Source organism: Phaethon aethereus (genome assembly GCF_964289735.1).
Source record: "Phaethon aethereus genome assembly, chromosome: Z".
Classification (NCBI taxonomy): Eukaryota; Metazoa; Chordata; class Aves; order Phaethontiformes; family Phaethontidae; genus Phaethon; species Phaethon aethereus.
Window position 1 is genome coordinate 78,881,067 of NC_138577.1, and position 20,010 is coordinate 78,901,076.

General features: G+C 39.2%; 1 protein-coding gene across 1 annotated transcript in view; it reads right to left on the bottom strand.

Annotated features, from left to right (window-relative positions):
• SUSD1 (sushi domain containing 1) overlaps nt 1-20,010 on the bottom strand; it is a gene marked incomplete at its 3' end in the record, with an annotated part of 46,365 nt that overhangs the window by 12,338 nt on the left and 14,017 nt on the right. The window contains exons 8-11 of the mRNA XM_082013060.1: nt 13,623-13,717; nt 10,870-11,059; nt 9,873-9,967; nt 8,548-8,734 (exon numbers count right to left, since the gene is read on the bottom strand). Coding sequence (XP_081869186.1) covers nt 8,548-8,734; nt 9,873-9,967; nt 10,870-11,059; nt 13,623-13,717 — 567 coding nt within the window. The remainder of the gene's footprint in view (nt 1-8,547; nt 8,735-9,872; nt 9,968-10,869; nt 11,060-13,622; nt 13,718-20,010) is intronic.

The following is a 20,010-nucleotide window of genomic DNA, read 5'->3' on the forward strand; positions in this document are numbered from 1 at the left end:
AATTACCACCATCAGCCAGGAAGCAAAAACGAAAAGACCTTCTGTGTGCACAAGTAGGGGGGCAGAGTGTGAAGCATGGACACTATCTACCCCAGAAGTACAAAAAACTAGCACAGATATTTACAGGTATGGCTAGGCTGTTTGAAAATTGGTCTGTCAAGCTGATGATGTGATTATCTGACTAAAAATTAACAAATGTAGTGCTTACATACAGAAAACCGAGGCTTCAGAGCACTGTTAAAAAGAATATGGTAACAGGAAAAAATAACCGAAATGATAACAGGAAAAAAAAATGAAAAAGCTGCTCTAAAAAGCCTAAGAAACAGATTTCTGTGATGCTAGAATAGTATCACCAGAGGTGCAGAAGGCCTAGGTGTGATCACTTCACAGTGTCTGAAGTTCCAATCATCAGACCAACAACGCTAAGTGACACAAGTACAGAGAGCAACTACAAGAAAGATCCGAAAAAGGAGAAATGGCCTTATATGAGGGAACCAAAAACTTGTCTTTGTAGCCTATGAAAAAGAAATCTGAAAGCCTACATAATCTATGTGTTAAACTGATGAAACATGGGAAAGGAACAACTTAAGCACAGTATGCCCAAAATAAAGACAACAGGCCATACTGGCATCCCTAGCAAGAAAAACCCTACCTTGCCCTTGACAAAAATCATCCTGAAGTGAACCTTCTGAAAGCCTACCTGGCCAAATTGTTATGGTAGTTCCTTTACGAGGTCCTCTTCAAAACCAGGCTATGCATGAACTACCAGTGAAGAAGCCAGCTACGAATGTTTAGGATTGAACTGAGAATAAGATTTGTATCTAGCAAAGCCTTAATGCTCTACAGTGGCTTCCCTCCAGCAGAGACAGGGCAGAAAATCCTTTCAGATAGTTCTGAGTTAATGAAGTATATTGCATGGCTACCTACAAGAACAGGAAATGGTCTTTACTTCAGAGGCTCTTTTCAATACTTCTGCAACTGCAGATATTGAAAAATGTATATACCGTATTTCTAGCTGAACAAAATAAATGAACAAATAATATTTGGCAGCCAATTTTTATGTCCTTTGCACCTTGCAAATCTAAGCAAACAGGAGTTTTTTGTAAACTCTCCCTTAATATCAATGGTTCTTCAGCACAGAGATTGCCAGTGGACAGACTGAGAAGAAAATATGTATCAGGGCAGATTGATCTGGTACATTTCTCCTATCTTCCTTTCCTTTGGCATTCAGTATCACCAGGAGACAGTGTTATTAATTCCTCTTGAGAGTTTTTCAATTTCCACGAAGAACCTGGGAATTTATTCTTTAATGGCAGCCTGAATGTGCATTGCGTGCAATAGTTTAGCATCTTTTTTCCAGATAAGCAGTGCAAAGGGGAACAGGAGGTGGGACAAAAAGACTGCTGACTAAGTTCATAACAATTACTTTTTTTTTTCTGTAATTTGACAGAAAAAATGCAAAACATGAAAATAAACAGCCATCTAGCACTGACAGCCCTAGTAAGTGGGCAAAAGTGAATACAATCTGAAAAAACACATAGTGCTTTTAAAGCTTGGAGTATTTTGCCATTTTTAGTTGCTGGTAGGAAACACTAATTATTACAAACATCAAGTGCACCAAAGACAACCTGCCTGTTTGAATAAGAAAAGTGAACGACTGGCAACAATGCTAAATAAATAAATAATAATAATAAAGGCATGGACTTCATTTTTGCTTCAGTGACCAGAAAGGCAACTCTGAAGGACTTATTCCGTATGTAGTATTTAGCCACTACAAACTTTTATTAAAAGAAGCACCTTTCCAGAAATTTAACATTTAAAAAAAGAGTCTGCCATGAGGTCATCATAATTTCCAGATTTAAAAAGCCCCTGGAAAAAATGCTGACTTAACACCATCTAGAACAGGGCGAGAGAAAGGGGAGATGCTATGGAGAGATCAGGACTTGTAGGATGTACTAGGTGGGCTGTGAGAAGAAAGCAAGATCCTCCAGTCTGTTCCAGTGCTGTTACCACCTTGCCTTTGTTAAGGTTTTTAGTTTGTTTTTCTTTTTAACTCTTCACCAGCAGAACAGACTAACGTATCCGTAGCAGCACCAGGAAAGCACAGAAGAACATAGCAAGAAATGCAAGTATATTCAGAGTCGGTCCTGCTCTAAGCACTTTCTTGTCATAACAGTGCTATGTTACTAATGCTTGGAGATTTCATTTTCTACAATAAGAATCCATCCACTGAGTCTCCCTCTGAACGTGAAGGCAGGCTACAGGAAAGAAGTACACACCAACATGTGCCTACCATTGCAACAGCACAGGGAAAAAGCGAAAGCCTGCTTGGTGTTATACCGTAATCATTCTTTCAGAAAAAGCTACCATGTTGGAAGCAATTCACTATTAGTTATCATGAAAGTGTTTCACAATGGAACAGCTACATTTCTTTCTTTAATCCTGAAAATGAGCCATTTACTTCTTGTTTTAAAGCCCTGGTTTTTGCCAATACTGTCTACTGCTGCAGTCCAAGGACTTCATAGGTGAACTGCTGCAACAGAAGGAATGCAGGCACTTCTGCGACATTCTCCAGTACTGGTAACAGCAATATTTAATGCCTTTCCCATCATCTGACATTTTGTACAGCTCTGAAGCTGTAACTCTGGTACCACACTGTGCTAGTTACCTTTGGCAAGTAGGCAAAAAAGGTTCTAAGTTTCCTACACACAGACACATCAAAAATGAATGCACAAATCCATTTCTATCCCCCCTATAATGGATCTGCACAAAACCTGTTAAACTGAGTGATTTGTACGTTGTTAAAAAACCTTTGTTTGGTGCCAGCATAGCCCTCTTTACAGCTTCCCTTCATCATTTTGTACTAATGATAAAGCTTTAAAAATAGCAATAGAATTGAACCACAAAGTCCAAAACCAGATGGCAACTCTTCCCTAGCCTGGGGAAGTCAAATTGAAGATCCCTCTTAAGGCCAAGTTCTAACTGAAACAACCCTTTGCTGAAATAACACCATTTGCATGATCTTCATTTCCTGCACACAAGGGATTTTTTTCATGTTTATTTGAGGGCTTTATGCCCCCCAAAAATCTTACTGAATTTTAAAACTAGGAAGTAAAAAAACCACTGCTGTAAAATTTAAAAAAAGGTAGACATATTGATACAATAGAAAAGTTTTTTTACCATTTGTACTACTGTCTGAAGAGTAATTAAGTTTACTGTACATATTACAGCGCAATTGCTTTTGCAAAGAGTGAGAAGAGATTTTTAACTTAGAGAAAGACATTACTTAAAGAAGGAAGGGAAGGAAGGAGTTTGAATAAATCAAGAACATATCTACAGAAAATGATCATTTAAATCTTCTTTAAAGATCCTATATTAAAAATGGAAATACTAGCAGGGTGTATGTGTGATCTTTTCGTATACAAATTTATACCTGAAAAAAGCTTAAAATCTATCTTTCTGCCCATTGTAGCCCAGTCTTTTATTATTGTTTGCTTTTTTTTTTCATTTTGCATTTCATTCATTTTACTTAATGCTAATTATGCTAACTAGTTAAGGACAACATAGAGGGTGATGCAGATACATCATTATAAATCTGTAAAGGACTACCTGAAGCAATACTAAAGAACGCCCAGTTCACAGAGATAGAAAAGACTAAAAAAGCAAAGAATTTTGTTCAGCATTGAAAGCACTGGCTATAAAGCATCAGCTGTGCCACCTATACTAAGTGCTTTGTAAACAGAATGGTAGAGGTGATCAGAACAATCACGACCTCACAAATACTTATAAAACAATTCTTGCTATGAAGGAGGTCAGAAAAATAACAGACGTCCATATGAACTTAAATACAATTCATTTCAATAGCCTCTGCATAAAAATACAAAGTGCATGCATGAACATATGTATGAAGGTATTTACAGGATTGGCAGCTAATTTCCTCCCTACGGTGAAAAAAAAATCATGCTTTTTAATCACTCTCCTTTCCCCATTACATAAATCAGAGTCACAGAATCATTAAGGCTGGAAAAGACCTTTAAGATCATCAAGTCCAACCATCAACCCAACACCACCACGCCCACTAAACCATGTCCCGAAGTGCCATGTTTATATGTTTTTTTAACACCTCCAGTGATGGTGACTCCACCACCTCCCTGGGCAGCCTGTTCCAATGCTTGACCACTATCTCAGAGAAGAAATTTTTCCTAGTATCTTGTCTAACCCCCCCTGGCGCAACTTGAGGCCATTTCCTCTCGTCTATCGCTAGTTACTTGGGAGAAGAGACCAATACCCACCCCGCCACAACCACTTTTCAGGTAGTTGTAGAGAGTGATGAGGTCTCCCCTCAGCCTCCTCTTCTCCAGACTGAACAACCCCAGTTCCCTCAGCCGCTCCTTTTAAGACTTGTTCTCCAGACCCCTCAACCAACTTTGTTGCTCTTTTTTGCTCTTCTCTGGACACACTCCAGCAATTGAATGTCCGCCTTGTAGTGAGGGGCCCAAAAACCCCCTTCGTCGCAATACTCATGCTCTGAAGCTGCACACTGTAATGGACTGTCTCTCTGGAGGTGCATGATATGCTGTCAGAGTAAGAGCCGTCAGATCACCAACAGTCTTCCACTTCCTCCCTGAAAAGCAGATTTGTTTTTTCCAGATGTTAAAGAAGTCCCTTTATGAAAGCATGAGTGTAAATCTTTTCCATCATACAACAGAGCAGAACAATAATGGATCTTTAATGTATGTGTGTACATCCATGGGTGGGCAAACAAATCAAGACATCACAACCTGATCTGCAACGTAATACATTTTTCACATACCTAGACAGAAATGCAGAGCAATCAAAGATTATACTTAGTATATGATGGAATTCATTCCTCTAACTCAAGTCACTTTCTAAACTCCCTGCTTGTAAGTCTACTTACTGACTTACGTGTTCATATGGAAAGAGAGGATACACACTAGAGTATGTGGCCTGCAGGTATATCCTGGACTAAAACAAAAAGAACAGCAGCTGAAAAACAGGAACTACTACAACTGCCTGAGGTACACAGGCTCAAGGTCAAACCTACCCAAACGCACTGGAAAGTCCGTATACGAATATGTAAGAAAAAAGGGCAGCATGCGTGAACAGTAAGCATAGAACAAACTCAAAACACACCTTCATTCTAAGGACAAAAATGGCGTGGAGGAAGAGTAATGAGAAATCATCATTGACTCTAGTATGAATTATTTTACATAAAGGAAGTGTAATCCAGTAATTCAGACACAAAAGATCTATTTCTAGTGTCTAGAAAGTTTTCTGTCCTATAAGTATGATGTCTTAGGTCACAGTGGCCTCCTCTAAAACTATAAAAAGCTAGCTAGACAATGTAAATAAGCAGGCATTCATGAAATTCCCAAAGACCACAATTTTGTCACATTCGTCGTAAATAATCTATCCCAAAGCAAAGCTTACAAACAGATTCAAATATCAATAGTATTTTAATGCAGCTCAACTGGAGAAGTTACTCTTATTTAGGATATAAGAAGCAAAAGCATTAGCTCTTTCTCTATTATTCTGTTTTTCAAACATTTGAAAGTGGTTACAAAATTCAGTTGTCTTAAATTCATATGTGAAAACAGACAATGAAATTAAGAACAATGCTTTGTCTAAGCATGCCTTAATAAATGATCTTCAAAAAGGAAAAGGAACAGAGCCACGTGTAAGTAGTGCAATCCCAACAGAAATAATGAATGAGAAAGTACACCCAGAAGACACTCATTTCCTTTCTTGGAAACAGACACAAACTCCCTTTTTGCTTAAAAGACAATCTTGCCATCATCTTGTTACAACTACAATATAATCACTGCTAATCATTTTTTGTAATTTACTCAATTTCCTATCTCAAGTAGACAGGTGCTTAGAGCTTGTCTAAAATAAAAGACTGTGCAAGATGCCTGTTACTGGAAGTATGAAAGGAGCAGTATTTCAGTGATCCATGAAGGATTTGCTAGACTATATCTACCATCCACAAGATGATGGGCGAAACCAACTTACGCTCAGCACAGAACTATTTTTAAAGGATGCTACTTTGCAAGGAGAAAAGCAGGCTTTTAAGTCCCAAGTTCTTGCTTTTTTTTCTAAATACTATGGATATAATACATACTCATTCAGGAGACAGACAGATATAGATACTCAGGATATACAAGTAACCTTCTTAACAAGTACTTACAAATCTTCCTTTTTGAAAAAAAGACACAAACTTATTGACCACATTCACATGCTTATTCTATTTTGCAACAGCCTTTAAGAATTTACACAGATGACTATCCTTGTCAGGACATTAAGTTTGTTAGCCCACGGTCATCCAATCATCTCAGACATGTCTCTTTACAGTAGCTGAAACTCCACAGTTAAGACTTCCTGAACTCTCAAAATGCAGGAGATGTGTGGAAGCGAAGGAAATAAAACATCTGCATTTGCCCCCAGCTGAGGAAACAGACCAACTGACTGTGCATTTGTTACAGGATGCCATATGAAAACTTAAACAACAAAAGAGGCCACCTCCAGTATATTAAAACACTTTTTTAAGTCTTAGACCCCTTAGAGCCTCTGTGCTTAATGCATTTCTTACATTTATACAGTACCATTTAGCCAGAAAACTACCAGAGCCAAAAAACACTTTTCAGACTTATGGCAGATAAATTGAGATCATTCCACCCACCATGGGAACACAACTATCTGGTTTAACAACATACATGATTACAAAATAACTGGATAAATGAAGAAGCAAATTATACACCCACTATTATAAATAGTTTTTATATAAATTAAGTTGCTTTTACAGATACAACAAGTCCCGAAACATAAGGCACAGAAGTCAAAGGGTGATGCCAGATGAATTATTCTAACTATATCTTTTTCATCTTAGATAAACTGAAACAGCAAAAAATTTAACATCTTATTTAAATTCTCATTCTTTGGTGACCTTTACAGCATGACCACTGATAGCTTTTTAATTTTCACTCAATTTCAAACGCAAAAAGACCCACTTCTATTTTTTGGCTTCCATTAAAGAAAACACATTATGGAAGTGCTGGCATGGCAAATTTCAGATGAAGATTTGTAATAACACAGCAACACCTACCTTTTATTGCTCATTGAAAAAAGTAACTATGACATATAAAATGCCTTATGTAGCAGGATCTTCTTTCAAAATGGTAATGACCTAATTTTTACGTGAAGACCTTTTCTGAGGTTATGCATGTACATTTGTTAAGCACTAACTCAGTGAGGAGGAAAATATGCCAGCTGCCAAGGCACAAATACCACTTCACACAGCACCTGCTGCAAAGTGATCTCTAGAGCTCTGCTGAGTAAGTGACCTGATGCAATCCTGCAGAGTTTAGGAAATATCACAGGATGCGAGTAAAGAGCTACACTTTTACTCTGAGTATGTATTCAAAAATTACTTCAGTCAACCAAACTGAGGCAGCTTATTAGTTTTTACAATGGTACATGTATTCTTGAACTCATAGATGCTACTTTTGTGTGACAGCTAGGAAACTTCTGAAAATGAATTATCAAATCATTATGGCAATTTCATTTTTTAAAAAAATCCAGATCATTGTATATCCTAAACAGTAGCTTTAGGAAGCAAGAGATGTTTTGCCTTTCAGTAAGCTTAAAAACCTTAGATTTACTATTAAAAATATTGTAGTACTATGAATTTCAAAACTGCCACAAAACCCCAGTTCTTTATAAGCCGTCAGAAGAGAATTGGTTCCATCTAGTGGCTGAATACAGTTACAAACACTCAGAGACTTTTCATGTTCCTTACCTATTCCAATTTCTGGCCCCAATGGTAAGAACGATACCAGCACCAAACACTGCACTTCACAGTGTAACAGCTAATAACCTATACAGAAAGTTTGACAGTATAGGGATGGTACAAAACTGTTCTAAACAAAAAATGTGCTAAAAACTGCCTTGTTTTTAATCACAGCATTTTAGTGCCATACAAATACCTTGCTAAACAGTGAAGCTGAGACCCTTACTACGTAACTTTATTTGCTCAAATGCCTTTTATGTTTTGTACTCTACCAATTAGAGATGAAGGTATCTGTCTGAGGTACTTGCAGGACCCTCTGCACTTTGGATCCTTGCAGACTTTAGTGATATCTGTTGTCACAAATACCCATACGACGTGGAGTTGTGCTTTTAGCTCCACTTCACAGTGGAGAGAACTCATACTGAAAAAGTGTCAGCCTCTAATAGGGCAGGGAATTTAACCCAGCTCTTAAATACCAACCTTGTGTCTAACCCATCAAACTATCTCTTCTCTGCTGTGCCAAAGTGATGCTTCAAAACACTGCACCCCATTTCTCTCCCTCTACTGCTGCTGGACTGTCAACCCTGTGAAATCTGTTAAACAACAATGAACAATTTTGAGCATGGAAAGAGCACTTTAACAACTCGCCATACAATACTGAGATCAACAATACTGTTTCACTTGAGCCTCATGCACCCAGTAGGTGCTTTTGTAAACATAAAATAAGTGGCAGGACATACCTGTGATTTGTGTTGTCATGGAAATGAGCAGTGAAAAATTCAAAGCTACCATGGAAATATTAACAGAGTAATTGGTGCCTGGCTGCAAATCAAAACAAACTTCTGGAGCCTGCTTGTGTGTGGTAAGGTTGAAGGTCATTTCATGAAAGAACTCCTTCTGATACCAACGCTGGCCTTGCACATGAAACTGTAACCAAACAATCACGGTATGGAAATTGCAATGTTTTAATATATCACTTGCATTCAGTCATGTCATGCTCTAAATTAGAAGAAATTGCAGAAAAACACATCACTGCATACAGAGTGCCAAAAATCTTGGCACTGACAGTTATTCAAGTTCAAATGCTTCCAAAATTTGACAGGAATTGCAGTCCCCCTTGATCAGCTCTGACATTGTCGTAGTTCTTTCATTTCTCCTCCTCCTGAGTCTAGCTTCTTTTTTATTAGTACTGTAATTTCCCCCAAGTCTTGATTTTCTGGTAACATACAGGTTTCCAGTAAGAGTGCACTTTCATTGTAGTATACCCTCATGGTGCAAAGTGATGATCTGTGTAAGCTCACATGAGCACCTCTCTTTGGTTTGACCCTGAGGATCAAGTCAAACTTCCATCAAACTCAACTCCTATGTCAAAATGCCAACCACCCTCCAGGATCTGCCTACAGGCAGCTATGTTTCCAGGCAAACTTACAGGCCCACGGCTTTTTTTTTTTTTTCAGCTGGATTTTGTATGTGGTTGTTTTGTTGTTGATCTCCCAAATGACCATAAAGTTATTAACTTAAGGCCTCTCCTGACCATTCCTCTGTTAATGAAAACTAAAATGCTTGCTGTATTTTAATTATGTGCTAATTTTCCTCTGAATAGATCCTATGCCTTTAGATAATCTCTGAGCACCTCTGAGCACATGGAGATTTGAGAGAACGGCAGGTGGTCAAGAGTCCTGGCAGAGATAATTCATGTAGAAATGCCCTGCTGGGACAAGGGAAGATTGAAGGTGTACCATATGGCAGAGTGGACTGATTCTGTGGAATTGGAACAGAGTTGTCTGAGGCCTGAACACAACAAAATTCAAAGTACAGATAGGGAAGGCAAAATAGGGTAGAGCAGGGGAAAAAATAAGCAAAACCAGGAGACTACAAAAAAGCATGGTGGTTTCTTTCTTTTTTGAAGTTTGCTATGCAAGCTTACTCCCTGCATCTTTCTATGGGAGGCATTCTAATAATGAGGAACACTGCTAGCAGTGAGTATTTGAAAAATTACAGGTTTTTTCACATAGGTGATTGATATGGATTGTTTTCTAGATTCAAAATACAGACTGTGACTTACTGAGTATGTGTCTTCCACATCAGTTCCTCTGACATTTCTTCGCCATTTCAAGCATGTATCGTTAAAAATTAATAGGTTATTGAGAGCTTCTTTTACTGTAGAGACAATAAAAAAAGGGAAAAACTTATTACAAAAGCTTCACCTTCTTCAATATAATTAAAAATGAGTAGATGAAAGGAAAGGTTTTTATTTTAGTTCTCTTCTGAGACGGAGGTAGAATCTCATTTCTTTTTGAAATGAGCAAACACAGTAAATAAGGCATGAACATTTTCAACAGAAAATGGCTGTTGGAAAAAACCCAAGCACGCTATTCAGGAAATCAACATAGGATCTATTTGTCCACACCTAGGAAGGTTATAATGACAGAAAGACCCAGGGGTTCAGACCTTCTGATGGAAATAAAGTTATCATAGAACAATTTGCTACAGTTGATGCCTTTTAGGAAAAAGCATATGAGAAAAAGCATGTTTTGTGGATTCCAAAGGCAATGATTTCTCAAGGTCTGTCTGTCCCACCAGAATTAGCATGTCAGAAGGGAAGCTTACAAGTTTCTGTGACCAAAATACTACAGAAATCTGCTGTTAGAACATGCCTTCACTACAATTACTGAGAACACTGCCCATCGCTGCTAAGCAGAGGAACATTATCTATAATGCTCACATCACTTAGATTAGTGTCAGCTCAGCAAATGGGGAATTCTCCCATAGGCAGAGGATCAATTTTCAAGGCAAGGAATGGAAACCAGTAAGCACTGTACCATGGATCGAAATTCTGAAGGGCACTTACTGCCCCGGCTGTTCTCTCATAAATTCAATAGCCACAGTGAACAGAAAGAAAAATGTCTTGCAGAAAAAGAGGATGCTGATGTGTGCAGTCAGCATAAAGAACGATATAGTCTAGGAGACAGCCTGTTGCCCTGACAGCTAGACCCAAAACAGTGAACTCTACAGCACAGCAAGTTCTTCTGTAAGCACAGATAATACAAAACACTACCTACCCTTTGTCTGAACTGCTACTGTAACTGAGACAGTGATGTTTGTGGAAGAGATAGCAGTAATATTCACCAGGTAGTTACCACCAGAGTTGAGATCTAAACACACATTTGGATTATCTTCACTTGTAGTGATGTTAAATACCGCATCTTCCGAGAATGCCTTCTCATCCCATCTTTGGCCCAGTATGTGAAACTATTGAAGGATTAACAAAAAAGATGGTAAAATTGGTTGTGGTTCCCCAAAATTCAGAACACTAGCTCAATTAAGCCTTGAGAACCTAGGATTACATCTGTTTTAAAATATCAGCTCAATCAAAAAAATTAGATTGTGACTGTTTTGGTGCAATAAGATGGCTTAATAAATTATATCTTCAATTTCTTCTGGCTATTAAAATTATGAATATTTTTTCATGTATTTCTACAACAAATAGAAGGAATCTGCAACATGGACCCTACAAGCAACTCCAACATAAGCAGTAAGGTGTTAAGTAAATATTCTTTCTTGATTACAGCACACAGATCAGAACTACATCTGCTCGATAGTTTCTTTTCCCTAAGATTGTCCCAGTGCAGTGAAAAAGAAACCTGTTGTTTGTATGAGATGAAGGGACAGACAAAACTCATCTAGTTGAGCTCAAGGCAGTTCAGACTGTGTTGTCAATACACAGATGCATGCACCCTATGCCTACATCATCCTCAATTTTGAATATTGTGAAGTGTCTTGCAAATAGCTGAATTCGGGCACAACCACATGCACAGAGCACATTATACCAGAGATCCACAGCTTGCCAGTTACCACTGGGCACATGAAAAGCACTGGTTTTGAACTGTTCAGGCAATTGTGAATTTGCTTTTTCCGTCTCAGCAGTGCTCTACAAAACCACTCAAACTAAAAATACATTGGTTTGTAACACAGGAAGAGAAAACCAGGCTGTTTTCCAAAATTATCGTATATTGAAATGTATTGAAATGTATTTTCCACATTAACTTACCCCCCCTGGAGATCATAAATAATCATAGAACCATGCAATAGTTTGGGATGGAAGGGACCTTTACAGGTCATCTCATCCAATCCCCCTGCAATAAGCAGGGACATCTTCAAATACATCAGATTGCTCAGAGCCTCATCTAACCTGACCTTGAAGGTTTCCAGGGATGGGGCATCTGCCACATCTCTGGGCAACCTGCCCCACTGTTTCACCACCCTCAGTGTGAAAATACTCTTCCTTAGATCTAGTTTAAATCTACCCTCTTTCAGTTTAAAACATTACCCCTTGTCCTATTGCAACAGGCCCTGCTAAAAAGTCTGTTCCCATCTTTCTTGTAGGCTCCCTTTAAGTACTGGAAGGCTGCAATAAGGTCTCCCCGGAGCCGCCTCTTCTCCAGGCTGAACAACCACAACTCTCCCAGCCTGTCCTCACAGCAGAGCTGTTCCAGCCCTTGAATCATTTTGGTGGCCTCCTCTGGACCCTCTCCAACAAGTCCATGTCTTTCCTGTGCTGAGGGCTCCAGAGCTGGATGCAGGACTCCAGGTGGGGTCTCACCAGAGCGCAGTAGAGGGGCAGAATCCCCTCCCTCACCCTGCTGGCCACACTGCTTTGGATGCAGCCCAGGATACAGTTGGCCTCCTGGGCTGCGAGTGCACATTGCTGGCTCATGTCCAGCTTTTCATCCCCCAGTACCCCCAAGTCCTTCTGGGCAGCGCTGCTCTCCATCCCTTCATCCCCCAGCCTGTACTGATACTGGGGGTGCCCTGACCCAGGTGGAGGACCCTGCACTTGGCCTTGTTGAACCTCATGAGGTTCACATGGGCCCATGCCTGGAGCTTGTTCAGGTCCCTCCAGATGGCATCCCACCCTCAGGTGTGTCAACCGCACCACTCAGCTTGGTGTTGTCTGTAAACTTACTGAGGGTGCACTCAATCCCACTGTCTATGTCATTGATGAAGAACATTAAAGAGGACTGGTACCAGTATGAACCCCTGAGGGACACTGCTAGTCACCAATCTCCATGTGGACATTGAGCTGTTGACCACTACCAATACCTCACCTTTTTTTTCCCCTACTTGTATGTGTTAAAAACCCCAACCTTTCTTAGGATGTTGTCATTCCCAAAACATGGGAATTCTTATCATGTTGTTTTGGCACTCAGTAACACTGGCTGAACTATTTTTTTCTGAGGATTTGTATCTTAACTTTTATTCTTATGTTTATACATGGTAAAAAAAAAAAAGAGTAGTTACCAAGGTTGTTTTCAATTCCTGTGAAAAACAGTTCTAAAATGTTCTAATGTAAGATGGTTGAAACTCTTGAGCAAGGCACAGTATTTCAATATACCTTTCATTTCTACAACAAGTCACATCCAGTATCTGCAAGCGATACACTCTTTACTTGAAATGTCTGCATCACAGACAGGGACAGACTGCACATTTTGCAATGTTTTCTATGTCAATGGGACCTTGAGCTCTACAACAAAATTTCACTAAAACATAAACTTGTGCTGAAATGCTTCTTGTATCAAGCACATGTTAAATTCACTGGAATGGGACCCCAACAGCTTTTAAGTTTTTCATCTAACTTTAGGACAAGGATTTGTTTCTTTCCCAACCCAGACGTCTTCAGTTTTTTAGGCAGTTCACTGGGAAGAGGAAGAAAAATTACCATATAAACAAAACACAAAAAACAAATCTCCACTACTGACTGACCAGAATTAACCAGGACAAAGCTACTCCCAATCTTAAATACTGCCCAACTTACCATGTACGTTTCCTGCACTCCCAGTCTTCCAGTTTTCCTTTGCCACTTCACACATGTTTCATTGAATATGGACAAATTACTGAATAATTCTTCCTCTGTGAGGAAAAACATGAACACAGAATGAAAACAGTTAATTTCTCATGCAAATCTTGATGTTTGGAGCAATTGCTTATTTCTTCCTTTTTCTCTGCTTCTTTTTCAAACAGGAAAAATGAAATAAGGTAGGCAGAAGTTAGGTAGTAGGTTTTCCCTTAACTGTGTTGGCTCCTAAAATTAAAATATACAAAAAAAATACAAGGTTAACCAAAGCAGCATGTTCTGAAGCTAATGATTGTGGAAGTCCTTAAACATACAGCCAGCATTATGTGAACTGCCATGGCTAATGAAACAAAATACTTCACTACGCTTGCGTTTTATTGTAGAACAATTTTAATTCTAATGACTTTACAGATCTTGAAGAGGACATTAAGTCATTACAGTTTCCTGACAGCACAGGAATAAGCTCATCAACTCCATGTTCCTGAGGAGTTGATATGTTCCTAATATATAAAAGCATACATATACAACAGCATTGTTTCTTACACAAGGATCTTCAGTACATACTCTACTTAAGACTAGAATCTTTCATACCAGGTGACCAATCCAGCCAAAAGAGCCAATGAGAAACGACATTTTGCTCTGCTTTGGACACTCCTCCTAGTTATAATACATTAAAATTGTACCTTGTACAAGTATTCCTGGTCGAAGTCTTTCATTAAAGTGTGCTTATGACAGTATCACAACACCAAAAATGAAAAGCAATAAACAATGCCCCAATTCCACTACTTCTGCCACCCATTCTATATTCTCCTTGAACTTGGGTGCCAGCATCTGGATCTCGTAACATGCAATGGTCTGTCTTCTAGCAAATGAGCCATTTACACATCAACTCGAAGACTTCGTAGACCATTGGATCTCATGGATTACAAGTCTCATTAAACTCCAAACAGAAGAGTCAAGCAGATTTAAAAGAGCTGTCTGTAAGAAAAAGAGGCTACCAATAAGCCAATAAACTTAGAAAAAAATGCTCTTCTGAATACAATAACAACATTAATGCATTCAAATCACCATTTATTCCCAATTCCACTCTCACTATAAAAGATCATGTGAAAGTACAGCATGGATTTGCCCAGTATCAAAATACATTTGTGTGTGCATGTCTGTGGGGATATTTAATTTCATAGAATCATTTAGATTGGAAAAGATCCTTAAGATCATTGAGTCCAACCGTTAACCTAGCACTACCAAGTCCACCACTAAACCATGTCCCTAAGCACCACATCTACAGGTCTTTTAAATACCTCCAGGGATGGTGAGTCAACCAACCCCTGGGCAGCCTGGTCCAATGCTTGACAACCCTTTGGGTGAAGAAATTTTTCCTAATATCCAATCTAAACCTCCCCTGGCGCAACTTGAATCCATTTCCTCTTGTCCTATTCCTTGTTAATTGGGAGAACAGACTGACACCCACCTTGCTACAACCTCCTTTCAGGTAGTTGTAAAAAGAAACAAGGTCTCCCCTGAGCCTCCTTCTCTCCAAGCTAAAGAAATTAGTCTCCAAAATTCCTACACGTAGGCAGTTATTTAGAATTAAAGTGTAACTGGTTTTGTATTTTGCACACTTTATTTTCTTTTTTCCTTTTTTTCTTATTATTAAAACTGTCATAAACTGTCTTCTAATGATATCTTCCTCTCCATATATTCAACAAATAGACGCCATGCTCACTAGACCACTTTATCTCCCAACTAACTTTAATTCTCACATTCTAAACTGTCATTAAATATGGAAATGCTGTTGAAAGCTTCCTTCCTCCTCTACAGGACACAAGAAGAAAAACAGATTAATCTGCATGTCCTCTAAAACAAATTTCCTTACAAATGGCTGTGTGATTAATTGTATTTAAGTGTTGGTTATCATCTGTTTCACAGTACTGCCTAGAAACTCCACAGTATTAAGACTTCTGTACCAACGCACAGCAAGAGTATGTTCAGTTTTATTATTTAAATCAGATACATTTTTACCAAAGACCAGATGGCAAAAATGACCCAAGGAAGGAAGGGTCAGAAGGAAGAAGGCAGAACTAGCAGCATTTTTTTCTGCAACTACATCAATTTTTCCATCATGCTTTCTGAACTTTCAGAAAGGTAAGGCCACCCATACAATTACCATACATGCCAGAATAGCTGGCAGACTTTTTCTCCCAAGTTCACACTGAATGGGTAGGAGTGAAAGAGGACAAAAATCAGTAACACCCACAGAGAGAACACCACAACGAAGTCCTGGGCTTTCTGAGGAGACGGCTTTTCCTTACTTACTCTTACTGATCACACCCTCTTTGTTTGGATAAACAAATGTACAGTTAAGTGCTTGGTTTAACATTAATCCCAGTAGCATAAACATAGCATCCAGTAACAGCACAAAGGTATCTCTGAAACAACTATTCTCGCACCTAGAAGGAAACAGGTTCCCCGACAGATTAGTTGTCCTGTGAAATCTATCAGTGTCAGTGACTTCCAGAGCTTGAGGACTCCCAAAGTTAAAGGCGCAATACGTGCCTGGCCTCGCTGTGATGTCTTAGCAGACAGTAGCATCCAGGTCTTCAACAAACCTGATTCTCATCAACAGCTTTCACTAAGACTCACAAATGAGACTGGAGAAGCCAAGACCCTCAATTTCCCTATATTTCAGCACTAGAAATTTCAACCTGTGATTAACCAAGAAGGCCACCGGATGCCACTGCTGCTGCCACTGATCTCCAGGTTACCGTCACAATCTCCTTCCCATCCCAAGGGAAAGGATCCTAGAAACAACATGCAAATGCCTGGAGACCAGACCAGAAGGGTGGAAAATTCTGGAGGATTCAAATACTGAAAGGCAAATCTGGGAGAGGGTAGAGAGACGCAAACAGCACCTGGCTGTTAGCAGCCAGGAAAGACAGGTGCTGGTAAATAGAAGACAAATGGGAGAATACAAAAAGCAAGCAACAAAGTGATTCAACAGCACCAGTGAGATTGGAGGGGGTGAAATCATGTTAAGAAAGCCAAAGAAATGAATTCTAAGAAGGAAAACAGGGAGTGAAGGTCTTAGTCTTCTTTACTCCACTTTTAAAAGCTCTGCTAGGAAGGAGGGCCTCTCTCTATGCTTCAGTGTGTGGGAAAATATTCACAGTAATTACAGCCAGTGCATAAACGCCTGTACTGTCGTGCTCTTCTGCCTTAGCCCTGTGCTGTGAGAAACAATCTTAATCCTTTGCTTATCAGCCACTGCAAGCTCAGGTCCCAGTAGTCAGTGTTACTATTTGCCAATTCAGGAAAAAAAAGGTAACACACAGACAACTCTACGTCTAGACAGTTACTAAAACTACATGACTTCTTCTACATATACAACTCACTAGTCCTCAGCTGAAAGAGCACTTGACATGACTGACCTCAGCTTCAGATACATCAGTGGTTTTGAACTTGTATGAAAGAAATGGAAAATTTATTTACCAGAAAGCAGATAGAACCAGCTCCAATCTGATATTTCATCTTCTTCAAGTAGCTAAAAGAGCATCAACACATGCAAATTCACTTACAGAGCTCTTCCCACCAATTCCCACAAACGCATGCAATTTAGGGGAAAGAAAAAAACCCAAGTATTAGCGCTTTTTTCTATGTTGTGCCAGTTCAATTCTGTGAAAACTGTGAATGATGCTGCAAATGCCATCTGCTGCTAACACGCACCACACATACATTCAGAAAAAGAAATTAAATGAGAGCAAACAACATTTCAAAGAGAACTTCTGCTCAGGCTGTTTCAAGGCACCTGTTCTATAGCATACAAGCAAACTCCTCTTGCACAGTAGCTTTCACAAGTATATATGGAATTTATTTTACAAAGACACATATTCAGTATTTATACCTTTTAGGGTAGCATGCTAAGTTTTTATGAGTTTTTCGTATTTTGAGTAACATACTTGCTTAACTACGATTGCAAAATTGCAGCAGGTTTTCACCTTCAGCCCCAAACTTTACACAGAGCAAATCCACAAAGAAACAGCAAAGCTGTAGGCAGTCATGCAGGAAGGAGCAGACAGATAGCTGATGATTTACTACTTCCTTTGGTCTAACAATGTTACCAGGAGACAATCAGGAGCAGAGTTATTCATGTATTGAACCAGACTGACAAAACATAGGAGATGCAGTTGTTAGCATACTTACAAACGGAAGATGTATCAATCAAGGGTGTCAGACTACACAAGATTAGATGGGCTGGGTTTAGAAATGCGTATAATCTACTCCCCAGCTGAAAGATGTTCCCAAGACTGGAAATTGGTATTTGCCATCACAAACTGGGTAATTATTAATTTGGTTTCAAACAAACAAACACCTAAATAGCCCTGCAAAAAGCTACACTCTTTTTGTTTAATTATCACTGGGTTGCATCACTTTGATCTAAGAAGTAGCACCTCCCATAACACAGACTCCACGTGTGTATCTCCAGGCAATTAAAGAAATTAACAGATGCCTGGATTTAACATATCAAACTAGGTCTTCACAAGAACTTGGGTCAATCAGACTCTTTTAGTTGATGCCTGTAACTATCCTAATTGTTTGATGTTTTTATTCCTACCGAACCACAGGGTTTGCATCAATGCCCACAGATGTGAGTGACACCTTTTTTATTAAGCTCATAACTGTTGACATGAATTATTGACACATAGCTGGGAATAAAATTAGGAGTGAGAGTTAACCCATTCATTGTTGTGTGGTAATTACTTATGCTGCCACCACAGAAACATTCTAGCTGCCTTTCTGTATCATCTCTTATTGTACAAGTGAGGATGTAAAAGCTGACATCACCCAGAATTCTAGCTAGAGGGGAAATTGGTCACTGGAAATAGGGACAAAACATAGGAGAAGAAGGGAAAGTGAAAGCAAAGGGAAGACAACTCTGGATTAAAGAGAGTAACTAGACCCTCTCAGTTGCATGGAAATTATCTCTGCTGTAGGTCTACAGTTAAATGACACCTGAAAGGATGATCCTGCTCTGTTTATTCCAGGCTGGATTCGGATTTTGCTTTTGATGTTTTCCAAGATTTTTTACATTATGAAAGTATTCTCTTCCTCTTCTGCAATGTTTTAAAGTGCACAGTGTGGACAATCTGCTATGCCTTCTCTGGACCAATTCATCAAACCACTCTTCCTTCTAAACCTTCAAATTTCTGAAGCACGTATTTAGCAAGTATCCTCCATCCTCTTCAGCCATTAGGATTTTCAACGCTGGCATGCAACACCTATTTTCTGGGAAATGGCTCAAAACTGACTAACATCTTATTCTCTTGATGCTTTGAAGGTACTCCTCACTGCTGTAATACCCAAGTTCCACATGATTATCTCAACACCACCTCCAGAGGTCAAGACCTGCAGCTCAACTCTATTTGTGGATGGGGAGTCACAACACACAAAAAAGCAGCATTCTGAAACACAAAATTAACTTTTAATGAAAGATGGACAGTTCATATCGCATTTACTAAGAGGTAACATAAAGAAGAGCATGCACACAAAAGGTTATGACACAGAAGCTCCAAGCTCAGGATCAGATGGAATGTGCACTGGTGTGAATGATTTTTTCCCTGTTTGAGTTCCAGGTTCACAATACATAGGGACTGGATCATCTTTTCCTCTATATACTATGCACACAAAGCCTAAAATCTGCTGATAGCCCTTTATGGCCTACTTTGGAAGGCTCTCACAACTGACCAGGAAGATTGCCATGCTGTCAGACTCAGCATTAATGGGACACAGAGGTCAATTTTCCCTTTTGACTACAACAGCTGTTTCCCACTCCCTGAGTTTTGGAATGCATTACCAGTAATGCGCATTACCTTTCCATGCAGGTTTGATTCAATCCCTCCTCCAGCCTTTTTACATATCCATGGAATTTTCCCACCCATGTACAGCAGTTGCATCTTTTGCAAGGAAAATGTTTCATCTACTATGTCAAACAACACTTTAAAAAATGCCTTTCTAATAATATAGTGAATACCGGTTCTGGAGACTTATTTAAATACTGAGAAGTTATTTGTTAATGCAGACTTGTGTTTTCTTTTCCTTGGATTAAAATAAGGAAATTGGACAAACTGTTTGTCTTTCTTAAGATGCCATATTGTTGCTACCCACACCAACAGATGCTAAACACACTGAATACCAACAATCTCCAAAAAAACCAGCCATAGAGGAGTTTTTCTAGGATAAGAATAATAAGCAGCAGCCAACCCAGCCTATCTGCTGGGACAAGAGCCAATTGTTGTAGAAGGAGTAGATCAGATACTGTGAAAAAGCTCTCCATGACAAGGATATTGCTAGC